This window comes from Loa loa, assembly GCF_000183805.2.
Source record: "Loa loa unplaced genomic scaffold supercont3.315, whole genome shotgun sequence".
NCBI lineage: Eukaryota > Metazoa > Nematoda > Chromadorea > Rhabditida > Onchocercidae > Loa > Loa loa.
Window position 1 is genome coordinate 21,893 of NW_018108495.1, and position 18,360 is coordinate 40,252.

The 18,360-nt window shown below is 32.7% G+C and overlaps 5 protein-coding genes across 5 annotated transcripts in view; 3 read left to right on the forward strand and 2 right to left on the reverse strand.

Annotated features, from left to right (window-relative positions):
* Positions 1–378, forward strand: part of LOAG_18444 (hypothetical protein) — a gene marked incomplete at its 3' end in the record, with an annotated part of 2,995 nt that extends 2,617 nt beyond the window's left edge. The window contains exon 8 of the mRNA XM_020451103.1: positions 316–378. Within this exon, the coding sequence (XP_020305141.1) occupies positions 316–378 (63 nt within the window). The remainder of the gene's footprint in view (positions 1–315) is intronic.
* Positions 379–624: 246 nt separating this feature from the next.
* On the forward strand, positions 625–4,188 carry LOAG_02482 (WD-repeat protein HUSSY-07). The gene is made up of 10 exons (XM_003138020.2): positions 625–761; positions 895–1,023; positions 1,271–1,392; positions 1,497–1,653; positions 1,771–1,883; positions 2,004–2,148; positions 2,329–2,490; positions 2,783–2,947; positions 3,196–3,381; positions 3,864–4,188. Exons 1-10 carry the CDS (start codon positions 633–635, stop codon positions 4,002–4,004), a joined length of 1,449 nt encoding a protein of 482 aa, XP_003138068.1. The 5' UTR covers positions 625–632; the 3' UTR covers positions 4,005–4,188.
* Positions 4,189–4,352: 164 nt separating this feature from the next.
* On the reverse strand, positions 4,353–6,072 carry LOAG_02483 (hemopexin family protein; the record flags this gene model as incomplete). Its single annotated transcript, XM_003138021.1, has 5 exons — positions 4,353–4,580; positions 4,845–4,941; positions 5,052–5,164; positions 5,288–5,373; positions 5,874–6,072. 5 exons carry the CDS (start codon positions 6,070–6,072, stop codon positions 4,353–4,355), a joined length of 723 nt encoding a protein of 240 aa, XP_003138069.1.
* A 2,529-nt stretch (positions 6,073–8,601) lies between these two features.
* On the reverse strand, positions 8,602–13,988 carry LOAG_18445 (hypothetical protein). The gene is made up of 8 exons (XM_020451104.1): positions 13,829–13,988; positions 11,479–11,660; positions 11,322–11,388; positions 11,016–11,206; positions 9,859–10,577; positions 9,373–9,441; positions 9,053–9,098; positions 8,602–8,959 (listed from the first exon to the last, which is right to left on the reverse strand). Exons 1-8 carry the CDS (start codon positions 13,967–13,969, stop codon positions 8,854–8,856), a joined length of 1,521 nt encoding a protein of 506 aa, XP_020305142.1. The 5' UTR covers positions 13,970–13,988; the 3' UTR covers positions 8,602–8,853.
* A 1,240-nt stretch (positions 13,989–15,228) lies between these two features.
* Positions 15,229–17,242, forward strand: LOAG_02486 (hypothetical protein; the record flags this gene model as incomplete). Its single annotated transcript, XM_020446016.1, has 7 exons — positions 15,229–15,349; positions 15,569–15,739; positions 15,897–15,990; positions 16,130–16,193; positions 16,334–16,419; positions 16,659–16,807; positions 17,111–17,242. The coding sequence occupies exons 1-7, from the start codon at positions 15,278–15,280 to the stop codon at positions 17,240–17,242; spliced, it is 768 nt and encodes a 255-aa protein (XP_020303590.1). The 5' UTR covers positions 15,229–15,277.
* Between the last annotated feature and the right edge of the window lie 1,118 nt (positions 17,243–18,360).

The window sequence follows — 18,360 nt, forward strand, 5'->3', positions numbered from 1 at the left end:
TATATATATATATATATATATATATATATATATAAAGTAGGAAGATAAATTTAGATACTTTTCTAAAACTAAATGATTTTGCGCAAAAACTCGGACTTGCCGGAAGAAAGTGACATCACGGATAGCAGTTCTCTGAAGTCGATTAATGCTAAGTAAAAATCTTAATATGTAATGATTGTGTTGATTTTTTTTATTCTCAGTCAAGCAGGGCAAAGTGTCAGCTTACTAGAACTAGGTTATGTTAAGAAAAGTTTTCCACTGTAAGCATAGTCTGTAGTCTTTTAGATTGTCACTACTAATTATTGTTTCTTTTAGGTGGTAAAAGAAGCGGAAGCTTGGGCTAAAGCGAAGTTAGAAGAAGATGATATGGATGATTGATTTTTCATTTCCTTTTGCTTTATTCTAGTTGTTGTTTCATAAATTTAAATAAATATCGGTTATATACTTTGTGAATGAAATCGTATGCTTAATTTTGAACATACTTAATTTTGATGTCTTTTTGATCCGCCCATGGATAAATGTATACGAATATGAAAAATGAATGCAGAGGTACAAGTACACAGGAAGGAGATAGAAAAGAACGAGCAGGAAAGTATAAAGATCTATGGAATTAACCTTTGGACATTTCAGCAATGGATATTCATAGTTCCGTTGACGAGAGTGATCGCAGTATCAGCGTGAGGATTTTCTCAGAGGATGAACAGGAACTCAGCGAAGCTGCAATCGTCTTACCTCTGTCCACGACTGTCGGGCAATTACAGGTGCTTTAATTTTCAGAAAAAAACTTGGAGGTCATCGAATCATTGGCACCTGGTTTTCGATTTTTGTAATTTTTGAGTAAATTAGGATCCAAATGATATATTTAATATACATCACATGCATAATATATTATAGATTTTATGCAATCAACTGTTGGATAGCGCAGATGATCCAATTCCGATAACATTTCGGACGAGAGATGGCATTTTGATTGAAGATTCTTTGAAGGGTTCAATACCACAACAAAAAATTGATGTAGAAAAGGTGCCTTGTTATAGAATTTTCATGGGAACTCAAATACTTAAGAATTTCTGGAAATAATTTAGCTATTTCTGATTAAATTTTTTTGAGTGTCATTTGTGAAAGATTAGATCCGTTTCTCTGTTATCCAGACGGTGGAAAACATGGACAATAGAGACACTCTGGGATTAAGTAAATCCATGACACACATCGAGCGAATAAAGCAGATGACATTTTATTTGGGGAAAGTAATGTTTGGTGTAAATTACAGAGTATTGAACTGCTGTATTATCCAGAAGCAGTATTTCGCGTAAGACCAGTGACCCGATGCACTTCCTCACTTCCCGGGCATGGTGAGCCAGTGATTAGTGTGCAATTTAGCCCAAATGGAAGGTTCTTATTAAAATTTTTCCCTCCAACTTCGAGTTTAAATAACCGTGCCATTTTTACTATATGTCAATTCTCCGGCCTTCATGCAATTTCTGTGGGTTTTTCAGGGAGCTTGCTAGCGGTTCTGGTGATGCAACTGTACGCTTTTGGGATTTAAATACAGAGACACCATTGCACACTGCCAGAGGACATACAAATTGGGTATTGTGTATCGCTTGGTCACCAGATGGTAAGAAGCTTGCTTCGGCTTGCAAAAATGGACACGTATGTCTTTCAGAGATACACTTTAATAAATTCTTTTTATCTCTAAAGTTTTAATATTGATAACATATTTGCTAACGTTTATATATACATATGCATTAATGGAAATGTGGTGTTAAGATCTGTTTGTGGAATCCAAAAACCGGAACACAGATTGGCAAAAAAATGACCAGCCACAAACAGTGGATAAATCAGCTTGTCTGGGAACCGTACCATAAAAATCCACATTGCAGGTAATTCAGATATGTACTTCATAGATTTCCCCGGAATAAGAGTTTGATTTTTGAGTTCCTGGCCCCTATTCACTCCTGATTTTTTCTGTTCAAATGTTTGAGTTTGACATTACTTTCAAGACATTTGGCAAGTGCTGCAAAGGATGGCGAAATCAGGATTTGGGATACTGTCAAATGTGAGATGGTTCGCTGTTTAACAGGGCATACAGCATCAGTAACATGTGTGAAATGGGGTGGGCAAGGACTTATTTACACTGGTTCCCAGGTAATTATGCAACATATAAAAGACATTTCATGCAAAATTATTACTGAAGTAATTTATAGATTTATAACGAGTTTTTTTTTGATTGGGATTTGCACTTCATAAATTTTCACTTTCTTGTCAGTATAAAATTTCATTCGTAATCATATAAGGATTAGTTTTGTTGAAATCAGGCTGTTCTAGGATCGTACAATCAAAGTTTGGCGTGCAGACGATGGTGTCTTGTGTCGAACTTTAGCTGGTCATGCTCACTGGGTCAATACTCTGGCTTTAAATGTGGAATACGCTTTACGTACAAGTTTTTACAATGCTTTGGAACAGTCTACGGTATTACAGGATGATATGGTTGGTTAATAATAGTATTACGCAACGGTATGGAAAGAAATTTGAGAGAGCTATGAATTAGAATAAATAATCGTATTTATTGCGAAAGAAATGTTTCTCTCACTTATTCTATTCTAATTGGGGATACTGATTTTTTCTATTTTCAAAGGACCGAATTCACAAGAAATAGTGATTTCTACTGGTGTTATAGGCTTCTGATCATACCGTGCTGCCATAGTTTGCCATAGTGACACTATGAGATCAATGAACTGGGATCTTGAGTAAAAATCATGGTTTCATTTACTTCTTGTAGGCAGCGCATCAGAAAGAAGCTTTACATCGGTATGAGAAAGCCAAGGGCACATGTGGTGAGCTATTAGTTTCTGGTTCTGATGATTTCACATTGTTTTTCTGGAAACCAACGGATGAAAAGAAACCTCGGACGCGTATGACTGGCCATCAGCAACTGGTGAACCAGGTGAAATTAATGTAGTAAACTTTGTTAGAACTTGAGAGAGCAGAATGAAGGAGACGGTGAAGGAGAGGCTATCATGATGCAAAAAAAGAACGAACGAAATGGTTAATTCAAATGAGGGAAGTGATTCATTCGTCTTGTGATTAGCACAGATATTGATCAAATGTCAGAAATATGAAATCGCCAACTCAGCGCAACTTTTTTTAAAAGAGTATTCTTAGTATTTCAAAGTTCGAATGGTTTTTTTCCAGGTGATGTTTTCTCCAAATGCTCGGTATATTGCATCCGCATCATTTGATAAATCAATCAAACTGTGGTGTGGACGAACGGGCGCTTTTCTTGATACATTGCGAGGACATGTTCAAGCGGTTTATCAAATTGCCTGGTCTGCTGATAGTCGATTGCTGGTTTCCGGTTCGGCAGATTCGACATTAAAAGTAGGTTAAGAGTGTCATAAAATAATGATTTACTTTACCATTGTGAGTTTCACGTATACGGTTCTACTACCTTGGATACAAAAACAAGAGATACCACTCAAACTTATTATCATTGCTTAGTACCCCAAGCATACCATTATCTACCCAACGGTAGAATGCAGGAATTCTATGTCGAGAAAAGAGCTAAGAAGCTATTGTTGTATTATTGAGAAAAATATAATAGGAACTAAACTGGTTCTCCGCGGTGATTAATAGTATTGTGGTAAACATTTCAATAATTTTGACAATTTTTGATGATTGAAGGGTTTCGTATCATTATTCGTTAGGAGAGCGTTCTTTTCCTGATATTGATCAGTTCAATTTTTGTTACACCTTCTTTGTAAATCAGATCTAATAAACAATAAACGTTACGATAAATGTTAATAAAAAATGGTTGATAACAAAGCAAAAATAAAAAAGATGTGACAAATTTAATTGTTCAGGTATGGGACATGCATAAGCGTGGACTCTGTATGGATCTTCCAGGACATGGTGATGAAGTTTATGCGGTAGATTGGAGTCCAGATGGTACTCGAGTGGCTAGCGGTGGGAAAGATAAATTGTTAAAATTGTGGCGTCAGTAATGGAACAATAAAATGATTAAATATGTTTGAATTTGGTGTTATTTGCGCACCAAAAAGTATTTGCTTATCTAAACTTCGTTAGCGTATTTATACAGAAAAGGTAGGTTTCGAAACTTTGCTTCTTCATCAAACGAGCATTGAATTCAGTCAGTGAGAAGAATTTCTAATCATTCAATTTTAAGGTAATTTTAAGGCAGTTTCATGTATCTGATATGAAAGTGTTGCTTTTTAGATTAGTATGGATTGATGTGTTGTAATACACCATTGAAGAATGATGTTTTTAAAATTTTTTGAAAAAAATTTTTGAAAAAGAAAATTCATTTTTTTTTCTCGAGATTTCAGTCTGATTCAGCACAAAAGATATGTTTTGAGTGGTTGTATAAATGTAATTCTTTTGGTGTTCATATCATACTCGTATAAATTATGCGAGTCAAAAAAATGGTACGTGTTGAATTGTTCTGCTGGAAATGGTATACCGGATCGAAAATCATTGGGTAGATTCGGATAATATGTTTCCAAATCATACACTAATGATACTTTGTTGTGTTTCAATTCGTACGTTGCCAACACATTTCCCTGAAAATATTTTGAAACCTAAGTCTGAAAAATATCTTAGATTGAAAATATATGATCATTTCAAAATTTCCCCATATGGAAGATGAGATCCCGCAATTAGTCTTTAAACTCGGAATCGAAACAAATTATCTTCATTTTGCTTCATTCATATATTAGGATAAGAGTTAAGATACCTACTAATTTTTCATAATAAATAACTAATATTTTATCCCACATTCATCAATTACTTATAATTTTATCTCGAAATAGTAATTCATAGCTTACCGAAACAAGTATAGCACTTCCGTTCTTGATGGGAAATGCAGCTTGTGGAAAAAATAAGATACGATTTGGGAGCATTTTAGGCCATCCTTGTATTGGACTAAAAGAGAGAAGCTTGTCTTGGATCTTTTAATCTGATTAAATTCACATAGTTATTGCTAGGTATGTTCTATGTTTTTTAAGCAATTGAGTACTTTTTAAAGGAATTACGTGAAAATGTTTTTGTCGTTAGAAAATGCAAAAATAGTTCGATCTTTAATAAGGTATGTTCGGTCTTTCGTTGAGACAGATGCATTAACATAAAATGGTCCATCAGGAAATATCTAAAAATCATTTAGATAATATATACCCATAGATAATGTATATATTGTATAAAATGGAAACATAACAAGTGTTCATCAGGTAAACATGTATGAACCATCCTTTGGTTACTATAAAACTCTTACCTTATCAATACGAGTTACCATTTCGGGTCTTCGATTCTTTAAAATCCATACTTTACCATCCGAAAATATATATAGTTTACCGGATACTATAAATAAGCTGAATTAATAAGGACAAAGGAAGGAGAAATGAATAATTTGTATGTAAACTTTATCGAATTATCTTTCGGCAAAAGTTAGAGAACCATTTGAAATTATATTATCGGAGTGATAAATCAACGATGTCAACAGAATTATTTGCCTAACGTGAATCATTTGAGATATCAGTGAAATAGTATTGGTGATATCAAGTTGTGTTTCACATATCAATAATCTCTTATCTGGATTTGTTTTTCTTTTTTACAATAACTATTATATTTAGAGAAAATCTAATCCCTTTAAAAGCAGCATTGAAATGATTTCTGTTTGGAAAATTTCATCTAATCTGTGGTATACTTTATTTTTGAAAGTTAAAAATTTTCGATTCCCGAGATATTTCCCTCATTACAGTTTCATAATCCTACATGAATTATGCGTATACTAAGCTTAGAGAATCTGAGGAATTTTTTTTTTTCTAAGTGAGAATTTCCGGTTTTTTTTTTTTGCTTACCTTCAGTAACTGAATCAATTTTTTCCGGGCAGTTATAATTTTGAAATGTAACAATAGTAGTGCCATTCTTTCTAATATCTTGACAGTCTTTCTTGATAAAATTGCATTGTTTTACCGGTTTGGAGAGAATTCGAAACGGAAGACATGCTTCTGCTACGTAATAAGTGATAATGATTAATTGTAACAATTGAATAAACATCTGAAAAAGAGCTGATTAGAAAATGTGATAATATTGAAAGATCACAGTTTCATCCGTTAAGTTTATTAAAATCTTTCAATCATATGACCTGGATTAGATTAATATTACATCAAATCAAATAATCGATAAATATTGAAGATAAGAGTAATATGTTTGGGTACTTTTTTCTAATTATAATTTATTTTTTGCTTTATAGTTATAAATAGTTTACTTTGAAATGCTCTAATAACATAAAAATTGTTACAAAATATGGAACTTTTTTTTTCTTTGAAATTATTCAAAAAATTATTATTTTCAAATTTTTTATTGTTAAAATTTTTTTCCAATAATTTTTCACTGAAATAGAAATAAAATATGACAAAAAAACATTCATTTGTTTGAGTATATAATTTAAAAACAAAAACTATGCTATCAATAAAACCATTTGGTATTTTAATTAAATGGATCAATAGATAAAACTAACATGAATGTTAATTAAAAATTCGAAAGTTAATTGAGAAGAAAAAAAAAAAAAAAAGGAAAGGACCAATTGTCGTATATAATGGAAAATGAAGGAAATGAGAAATAAGAAAGCAAACGGTGTTATTTTTAGAAGAGCCAAGAAAAACTTGTTTTCTTCCATCACTATTGCTCTATCAATTAAATAATTCCAACAGAGTTCCTGAAAAAGATAATGTGAAATTATAAAATTCCTAATCATTTCCTACAGTTATCCTTTTTCCTTTTTTTTTTTTGAATATTTAAACTATTTCTATTAGTTACTGTTATTGTATTGTTGACAATTAATTTCATTTTCTAATTTCCATCATTGAAATGATACTGAATTGTTGAAATTATTTTAAATTTTGATCCAGATTTTTAATACAAATATAATTTCTAATATCCGAAAAGATGAAGTTTCTGGTGCAAAACTTCTAAACTTTCCTTAAAATTTCGGATAACTTGCAACATTTATCGATAACATTGTTTGCTGATTGATAACAAATGGAAAAAGTTTATATAAAATATTTCATACATTAGTGACATCAATGGAATGTTTGTTATGGAATGCATATAACTAGCATGATACGATCAGACAAACAATCAACAAACCATCAAATGTTAAAACATTAATTGTAACGATGATAATAGATGTGATGAAATTTTTGAAATTAAATACTGAAAAAGATGAAATAGAAAGAGGATAGCAAATAATGATAACTGCTTTTATCTTTGCTCTTTATTGACTTTATTCATATTATCATTTTATCACATTTGCAGTGTAAGTTCAAGCAAACTTAAATTCTCTTCTTTTTTTGGCACTAAAGTTAGCATTTTTAGTGTAGTTTTTAATGATCATCTCTATAAGTTGTCACAAGATTAATAATAAACAGCAGCTAATTCTGATAGCACTTACAATTTCCGGAAATTCATACCACTAGCTGTTTAACATATATTGATCAGTCGAAATCAGATGCAAACTGTAAAGTATGACCAAAGTTCAATATACTCACAAGGGATGAGTGAAATATTGAATGAAGTATAAGAAATTGAAACAGATACTTTATCATTATCTGTTCATTTATCTCTAAATTATCAACTATCAACAATAATAATAAATAAAACTATTAATAATATTAATAGTAATAAACTATCCTAAATTATGAAGAGTAATAATAAATACCTCGTTTACGATTGGTCCGTTCATGTATTTCCATGAATTTTTTGTATCAGAGTTATTCATTAAATATACTTAAAGGAATTATGTTAGGCTGATAGAGCAAGATACGTTGGATAATGTGACCAGAAGGTATTAATGGTAATTAATGAAGCGATCTAATATAACTGCACTCCAGATGAATGTTTTGATGACATTAAGATAGAAAAATTCTTTCTTAAAATAACTTTTACCAAAATGCTGAACAAAAATCTCAGCTATGCTTGCAGAAGGATATGGAGTACCACATCACACTGTGGATATAATATACCGAATAAGCTTTTAGTGATAAAAATAATTTTAATGATAAAAACAATAGGTCCCCATATCTGAAATCAAAAACCAATAACATTTCATGCACTCGAATTACAGTTAGCACATGTTTCTCAATGAATGAAAGAAACGATATATGATACCAATCATAGCTAGTTGTGGTAATAGATATCACTAACTGCAGATGGTGACAGTTGAACAGAATAATCAATATACGATCTCAATATAATTAAAATTCAATTCTGAGCCTTGAACGAATTTCTCTACTAGGCTTTTTTGTTGCGAATTCTTAAATTTATGCATCGGAAAAACATCTACCTAAAACAGTACTCCTAATCTTGGCGATTCCAACAGCAGCATTCTGTTTTGATTTTCTCAATAAGTTTCAATATATTTAAAATTTGTAAACGGAAAGCGATAAGATATGTTTAAAAATTCTCATTTTTTGGAAGGAGAAAACTATTAAGAAACTTCAGGTTTCATAAAATTTTACTCGTTCCACCATTGACAGAAATTCAGGATATAAATTTTCAGCTGGTGGGTAATCATTTTGAAACTGCTTCCCTAAACAAAAAAAAAAATACAACAATCTTCAACTTTATGCATCGGAAAAACATCTACCTGAAATAGTATTCCTGAAACAGTACCTGAATTATCTTTGCAAACAGTAAACAAAAATACCATCTTTGCATCATGTATTCCCAAAGAACACAGCATAAACATATTGCGGACATCATAATTTTAAATTTGCAGTAAAGTATTTTCAACAGCTAAATATGATACAAATACAATAACAGCCGAAAACTTCATAATTAGAAATCAAAAACAGTTGCATCCAGATCTACATCACTTTCTTCACCACTGATGTCCCGATGTTCTCGATTCTCACTCATCGAAGCACATTCACCAGTAGAACACCTAGAATTGTTGCAATTGTCTCGTGAGAGATTAAGAAATAAAGCTTAAAAAAGATATAACTTGGTTCGACACAAGTTCGAAACGAAGACTTGCCTATTATTGCTGACTGATGGTGACACTGCGTTCTTGTCATTCGTGACTGGAAAAAAAATGAAGCGAAATAATCATAACTGATGAGAGACGTTATTATTAAATAAGTAAACACAGAGCACCTAACTCAAAATTAATAAATTTCAACTAAATTAAAATATGAAACCTTTATTTTAACTTCGACAAATGGGAAGAAAAAAAACTCCTTTTTTTGCTCTGTGTTTATTAGTACTGGAAATTAGTTATTTCAACCTAATTTCTAGAGCGACATTCGAATTAAAAATCCATAAAAACAAGGAAAAATAAGTTGAATATTAGTTGACCTTTATTTCCCATCACTAAACTCTGGTCCGAATCTTCGTCATCTGATTCAAATTTGAAAGACGAAAAGCCTGGAAAAAGGAGGCATTACAATCTTAAGTAACAACTTGAAGACATTCTGCAGCAACAGAAAACTTCAATGAAAGGAAGTGGTATACGGTAAATGTAAGCTGAATATGAGGCAGCAAAATAGAAGTTTTAATGGCAAGGGATTAAACACATTTAGCAATATCACTTTCTATAGCACAAAATCTGTGACAGGAACAGAATTATTTTCACTGTTTTCACCCTTCCAATTATTGAAATGGAGAGAGATGTCTTTTTTTTTATAGTGTCCTTTTTCCTAAAGAAGTTGCTGACAAAAAATTTATATCATGGATACATATTTTTGAATCTGGATAAAACTATTCAGAAGTGCAAGCATACACTTATGCAAACAGATACAAAGATTATCTTTACATAATTCCTATGATGAAAAAAACACTTACAGTCATCTGCGGCGCTGGATCTATTCCTTAATGATGTATCCGTAAGCTGTCTCCCACTTATTCTTCTCATCGAGTTCAAATCAGGAGTTCTGGCGGAGAAAATAGGTTTACCATCTGGGACATTTTCAATTCGAAATTCCATTTTGTCCCTATCAGTTTTATTTGCTTTTATATGAGATGTTGTTTCAGGACTAGCAGCTACTGTAGTCGAACTTTCAACAAGCATTTCATTATCTGATTCTAAGATTGGAACGGTTGGATTTCTCACATTTACTTTTACTTCTCTGGATATGTCTGTTGTACAAATGCTTAAATCCAATTTATTTATTCCGCGTATTTTTCGATTGGGTACACTCAAGGAACCAGTAACGCACTGTGGTTTTCGGTGTTGCAAATCTTCCTTGTTCGAATAACATGGAATATTAATATCCAGAGATTCCAGCTTCTGCTCTTCCCCGGTTTCAGAACCATATAGAAGAAAGGCTGGTTGTAACCGTTGCTCCGTTGTTTGATTTTGTCTTTCTCGTCCATTATCTTTTTTTCTTGACTCAGTAATATCTGCTTTTTCCTTGCAACAGGGTAGCGTTTCATCCTTCTTCGCAGTAACCTCCTTTCTTTGCAGAGATATTGAATCAGGTAGAAATTTTCCTTCCGTAGTTGCTGAGGTGTATTTAGATGCTCCCAACAATAGTAATGGTCGTTTTCGACTCGTTGAAGGCCTGAAAATCAGGTGATTTAAAATTTTGTAAATATCAACGTTTGAAGTTGACACATTTGCGTTCTACTTCCCGGTGATGGTTCTGAACCAAATCATTCGACCCTGATTAATCGTAGCTAAAGAAGTGGAAGGAAATTCTTTCGAACTTTGAAAACTGAAATAAATATTTATATGCAAATTTAAAAAGCTTAATATTCAAATCGGATCTAAGATATTGATAATTTAGCGTTAAGCGTGCTTATAATTACTCGTAATCTTTATATCAATAGACCATACTTTCTAAGAGTTCATCAATGCCAAACATTGTACAAAAATCCGCAGAGTCTTACCTTATGTAACCAAATTTGTCTGTAGCGAATGAAAGTACACACATTAGTGATGGCACCGTTAGCTAAATTTTTCAAAATTTACAAATTTCAAGAGTAAGTCAGTAACTTACTGATCCCAAAAATCCGCCAACTTTAGAGTATCCTTATCAGGTGACAAAGCACCCACATCTCTTGAATTCTCACTATCCATCTTTCGACTGCTATCAGTTGCCTTATTGTTCTTTTTGCTTGCACCCTTCCGAGGCTGTCTTTTTCTAACCGGAAGTAATGAGCTTTCACCAATGCTTCGGATAAGCGAAAGCTTAAAATGCACAAAATGTGATATATTTACTAATCTCGATCATGAAAGTTATACGAAAGGTATAAAATGACCGAGAAAAATCGAGAAATATCTCGTTGAAAAAAAAAGGATTGACCATGTTTTCATTTCTTCGGAAAAGGAGCGTTAGATCCGAGATATTGACGATCGAACGCCTTCCATGCCTATAACAATGTTCAATACTTGCATTAGTTGACTACATCTTCAAAGACTTTGTCAATACTAAAAATTGCATAAAATACGCGAAATCTTACTTTGCGAACTGCAGGAGTTCACTGGGCCAGGTAAGACATAGGGTGTCACATATAGCAAAAGCCACTTGTGCGACTACTTCTTTTTCAAATTCCATTTCCTGACCTTTTTTCTCCAACTCTTCAACAACTTCGTCCTGTATAAGCATGCACGAATAATGGATAGCATCGATAATTTCTTGGTACTAAAAAAAGACATACAAATTATGAATATTTCCTATTCAACTTCTCCAATGTGACCTACCCATTTATGACCTTCTAGAAAAGATTCATATAATTTTGGCCAAACTTTTTCTATTTAATGCATTCATTAATTGGTGCATTAAATGAAAAAGTTAGGCTGGAATGTGTCCAGGAAATTACAATACTAAATGTCCAACTTAAGGATCTCACGTCTAAAATGTGCTGATCATAAAAAAATAGCTGTATGAGAAAGAATGGAACTGATCGGTCATCCGAACCACAAAAAAATCCATTTTATTTGCATGGAAAATGAAGAAAACGTCTGTAATTACTGTACATTATAGAGAATAGTCATAACTTATTGCCGTACATTTACATGTTATCCAACAATGAACAAAAACAACGATCGAATGAAAAAGGGAAAAATCACAGTATAGTAGAAAAACCTGGTAACAATTACAAAACAACTTTCAACTGTCGAACAGATCTCACCAAACTGCTAAATATAAAATGAAGAGCTACTTACCATATGTCAATTTTCAGTGTAACAAAACATATCGACTGCTGCTAATAACATTTATAAAGGTGCTATGGTGTGCATTCTGAGATGCTGAAAAGATTTTCTCTCAAGCATGCAGCACCGAAAGTTAGAAAATTTATTCCCTTTTCCTATAGTGGAAAGTATGATATGTATATAAGAAGGAAGAAAATTAGGTAAGTGGTAAAGCTAAGTGAAGTAATTATTCATTGAGATCAGTCGAATATTTAACCAAGGAATCGTTAACGACAAGACAGGGCCTTCGCACATAAGTCAAGACCTGAGTAATAATGTTAATAATGTTAAATGTAGACAAACAGACTCAACTACCTTTGTCAAATGACATTAAATAATTATGAACAAATAAATACTGGTTTTTATGACATCCGATCACTTTTTTTTAAAATTAGAAACATCGGAATTTCTAAGTGTATATTACAATGCCGCATCTTCAACTTAGAATAAATTTCCGCTTCATTTTCGATATGGAAGCTGACGTTCACACTTTGCCATCGTTTCCGTTCCTCGTATACAAGATCCAGAAATTCGCGAACAGTTCCACCTCTATCCGGTGCCACAACGTATGCGATCCCATCAGACTTCAAGTGTTTATAGATGCAATTCAATAAAATGCGATGCTCCTCCGTGAAAAACAAGCAATCAGCACATAGAATAGCATCAAATTGCTTATTTGGTATGGTAACATTCCAGGGTAGCACGAAGCAGGTAACATAATTGCTCAGCTTATTTATTTCAACGATTCGCCGTATATTTTCCACGGATTTCTCATTACCATCTGTTAAAACTACTTCCGCTGCACCAAGTGCAGCCGACGTAAGACCACTTAAGCCAGCCATACCGGATCCAAGTTCCAGGATAGTTTTGCTTCGAACCAGCTTTTCATGTTTTAGCAAATAATACGCCAAACATTCTTCGGATGGCCATATTCTGATATTTCCGCTATTGTTAAAGCCAATCAAAATATTGGGTGTTATAGTAACAGTTGAATAGATGTGGACATCGAACTCAACATTGCCGACAGGAGATTTCAAGTGATACCAACGACCTACGTTGGAATGTTTTGGGATGAAAAATGCTTCAAAGACAAGAAACATTGTTTCCACATCAATCGTAATACCTCTGGCTCGTTTTCTGTAGTTGCATCGTACGTGATATGAAAGTAAATTCCAACGTTGTCGAGCTTTGGAAACTTTCGCTTCGGACAATGGTTTCTAATAAATAGTACGAAGGATATCACAAACACTAGCAGGATAATCATTAAGTCTACCTAGATTTATATGGAGCCCGACTTTTTCTACCAATAATTCTTTTACTAGGTACTAGGTGCCACAATGATCACTGTGATTGCGGAAAAACTTATTTGTCCTTATGAGCGCAAAAATGTATCGATAGCTGTGGATGCAAAAAGTTTGTACTCATTGTCTTGATACAGAAAATGTCCTAACCCATTTCTTGAAATACTGAACAAAATCTCCCTAATGTCAATAAATATATACCACCGCATGGTGAAGTGTGAGGTAAACCTAGGCACATTAATCTACATCTCAAAAGACAATAATAATACTTCAATCCTAACCACACAAATATCCCAAAATTCTAACAATGATTTACTTCGTGTTTCGAAACCTCCCCCTTTGGTGGCTTCTCTTTTTCTTCCTTTGATCGTTTGCTGGGTATCACTGTTAAATCTTCTTCATCAATCATGGATAGTTTACCATTCCCATCTTCTCCGTCAAAATCGATATCATCCATTACATACACATTTTCTGAACAAAATGTCTATTATAAATTAATCAGCGCATTCCATTAAAGAATTCTGGTATTTGAAAAGTTAATACCTGATCCTATCTCTGGGGATACTCAACAACTACTGGATACCCGAAATGTATGTGATGACACTATTACTATTCCATCTTATTGCTAAATATTTTACTTACTAATAAATACAAATAATTCACCGGGAAATCAATATTTTTTGAAATTTGTTGCGAAATTTAATATTTTTTAAAGTTTTAATTAACTTTAACTCATCATTATTATCCACTATAGTGTCGTTCGAAATCTGGGAAAGAAAACAACGCAATTATGACGCTACCATCTGTAACATTAGATAGAGGCTAAACAATGACAGATATAAAGCTTCGGAAATAACTAGAAATAATATATCGATTAGCAAAAAACTAGATGAAAGAATAAAGTAAACTAAGAAATAATTAGTAACAGTGATAAAAGATTTTCACCTCCACTGATCATAAACAATATTAGGATTATTAGAATAACTAATAAAATAATTAGCAAATTTTCTGATAAAATAAATTACTACCAAGGATTACTGTTGCATTTAGTCGAGCTTATCTCCTTTTACCTTCCCCTCTTCCTTACCAACCTAACTAGCCAACTTTCAAAACAATACAGACTGCGCGTTGGCCTGTTGAAACTTTACTTCAGGTCACTTTGTTGCTTCCATATCCCACCTCATTTATTGAGATTTGAAAGAAACTAGAATTTTATGACGTTTACAACGCATTCAGATCCCACATTCGCACGATGCCTACGACATATCCTGAATTCTATATCCCCATGATGTATACGGTATCTCCTGAATTCTATATCCCCATGATGTATACGGTACGTTTTGATTCTATATCTCTATGATGCCTATGATATACCTGATTTCATATCCCATGACGTCTATGGTATCGTTTGATTCCATATTGTAAAATATTTCTTAACTACTTTAACTTAGATTTTATTTTACTCATCTTGACATATTCTTAATCATATTCTAATGTATATTCAAGTCTATGTTATAGCCATTTTGGTATATTCAGATTTCATATCCTAATATCCTAATTACTGCAATGAATAAGAGACAGCTTTTAGCATATTTTAATTCCAAATCTTTTTCATACTTCTACAAATTTCACACTATTGCAATATGTTGGAGTTCATATTTTTTTTCTTGATTTAAATGCCTTATATGAAAAAGTACGTATTTTAGAAATTTAACAGTTTTTGTAATTGGAATACCATTAAACGGTCGTTCATTATAATCTGGCAATGAGTTCTGATATCCGATCAGTACCTCTGGGCACGTCATATTCTGAGGATTCCTTAACCGATTCATCAAAGGCATCTATTTTTTTTCCATTCTTTTGTTATTTACAACAAAAATCCTCTTTTGTCATCTTCCTTTCTCTGTTTCTTCATGTTTCTGGTTAATATGTTTATAACTCATACCTATTAGCACAGTTAAGATTGAATTATTGCAATTTATAAAACTATATGGAAATGGATAATTTCGATGTACTTTAATTTATTGTATTATTTTATTGCTAAAAAATCTAATAGGGTTGGTCAAGTCCATTCAGTATTTCACAGTGTAAATATGATAGTCCGGAGACCGGCATCATCGGAACATCTGAAAGTCCAACAACAGAGTACAGTGATAGAAACGAAAAGTGTCAAGCTATTGCTGGATCGATGATTGCCATGGATACCATAAAAGCATCCAGTCTTCTTGTTAGTTCGCTTGAATCGTGATTTGATAGAGTAATGAAACTCATTTCATTTTTAAACTGTTTTTATGAGGAAGTTATGTTCGCTCACAAATAGCTAAAGTTTACTGATATGCTGTTATTGAAAATATGTAATAGAAAATAACGTACTTTAGTAACAGGTAGAGCATAACCTGGGAAAAGTTGAGAGAATGATTATTTCATCTCGAAAACAACCGAATCATGCTGGCCAAATTATCACTAATCTCTTGCCAGGTTGAAGTTTTCTCATAAAATTGACAACAAATCGTTGATATGTATAACGAAACATATACATCAAAAGTGATTTTTATTAATACAAGCAGCTCACAAATTTGCAAGCAGATCAGCATTACAAATTACACAAATCTTTCAGATGACAATACACAAATGACCAGCCAGTCATCGATGTTATGGACTGAGAAATCAGTAAAAACATGGTAAATTTCAAGAATCCTTCCTTCTCTTTCTACCGAAATATAATCGAAAAGCTAACGGACTGCACTACATGATCGAACAGCCGTTATAGGTTTCATATTATTATCCATTTGACTTTTGGAATTTAAATATAAAAGTTAAGCATTCCAACAAACCATACAACTTCGTCAACAACGTCAGGAGAAGGATTTTTTGAACGAGATCATGACTTATCAGAATGGTCAAATGGTGATGCTATCAAATATTGTTAACCAATCTCCTCCATCGCTCTTTTTTCTTTTACCAAACTCGAAATAGGTTGTTGAGTTTTCGACACCACAATTTAACATCAACCAGAACATTGTAACCACGTGTTCATCCTGATGTTATTCAAATTCCGAATTTTTCAAATTTCGTGGTAACCACGTGTTCATTCTGATGTTATTGAAATTTAGTAAAATTTTCGACTTTTTGAAGTTTCTAAAAAGACAAACATTATAAAACGCTGAACAACGAAATTTCCAAAACCGAAAATATTAAAGCTGAGGAAAATCATGATGTTGAAGTGAAGCCATCGAATCAAATAAAACAGCAGGAAATAGCAAGCAGGAATGGTCCATGTGATATTCATGTTAAGGTAACCACATGTTCATCCATTCAACCACTTGCGTTTCTCGAAACGAAAATCAAATTTCTTTTCAAGAATACTTACCTAAATATCTATGAAACCAAATTTCAATGCAGATATATTTACTGAATTATCCATTCACATTAAAGAATCACTCCTACTCCTTCTAACTTCTTATTATTTAGAATCACTATATCATCTGCTACAAGGAATTCCACACAATTCCTATTCCATCTCAAAAACAACATCATATAGCATGGCTTAAGTTTTATTTAAGTCTGTATCACAAGATCACCATATATTGTATTGCAGGCAAGTAGATGTATCGACTTAGCACTGCAAGCATCCACACCGATCACGTTCATTCTTACAGGCATCACGACTTCACGTGAAATACGTATAAGAAAATTATTTGTTAATGGACAAAAATACGTTTTCGTGTAATTGGCAATAAGTGATATTTGTATAAAATATAATTACTCATATTTGTGTCTAATTTTTCCATATTCTAACCTGATCAAAAACAGCGTAAGCAAGCCATGTCATCAATCTTGTATTGTCAAAAAAAAAAAAAACACTTGTAAGATTACAAATGAAAAAATATACGATACGTCAGTATACGTCAGAGTTGCGCTGTACAATTACTCGGAAAATAATAATGTAATGTGCTAGGAGCATGTACGATGAAACGTTAATGCTCACGTAATCACGTCATAGTAAGACGTTTCGAACGTGTGAAGATGGTGAAAGAGAGCGTATATCATCGTTAATTGGTGAGGAAGTGAAGAGTGTGCAAGAAGACAGCAGTTGAAGAAATAGCGTATGCTATCGATGCAACTGAGGAGGTTAAAGTGTTGCGAAATACGATTGATTTATTTTTCAAATTACTTTTTGAAACGTTTATATCGGCTTAGTAACTGTTTTTCTTTTTAAACATTCTTAGGTAGCTAATTGTTTACGTCTTGTATGACCTGAATTAAAGCATTTTACGTGAATGACACGTGACAGGAGAGCAAATATACTATAGGAAGAAGGAAAGGAGCTTGTTAAGGAAAATACCTGCAGCTGTTCGTTTTGGGAAATTTTTTTGGGAATAATGATTTGATTTTCCTATCTAAATTAAATAAATAATTAATTTCCTTTTCCACTCATATCAAATAAGTAATTATGCATATCCTTACATCACGTAAATCTATATGTGCATTTCTCGTAATCTGTCCACATATTTTGATTGTTTCATCCGTCAATATCATTGCAATCAGCTTAGGTAACCGCTTGTTTCGTCTAAGTGTTCGCGTTACCCAAACATTCTATTTGCAATTGTTAACAAAGTTATATACCAAACTTGTCGAGCTTTTGGGTCAGAAGTTATAAAGAGAATTTGTTGGAAGAATAACTGGATTTGTCACAAAATGATTCAGGACAAAATTCACTAAGTAATCAGAAAGCATCTTTATTTTTCTGATTGTAAGTTCATTTTCTAACAGATGTTCTTATTTGTTTTTGCTAATCAGGGAGCGAATTGTTTATGATTCCAATTAGAATCTTTTCAGTTAATCTTG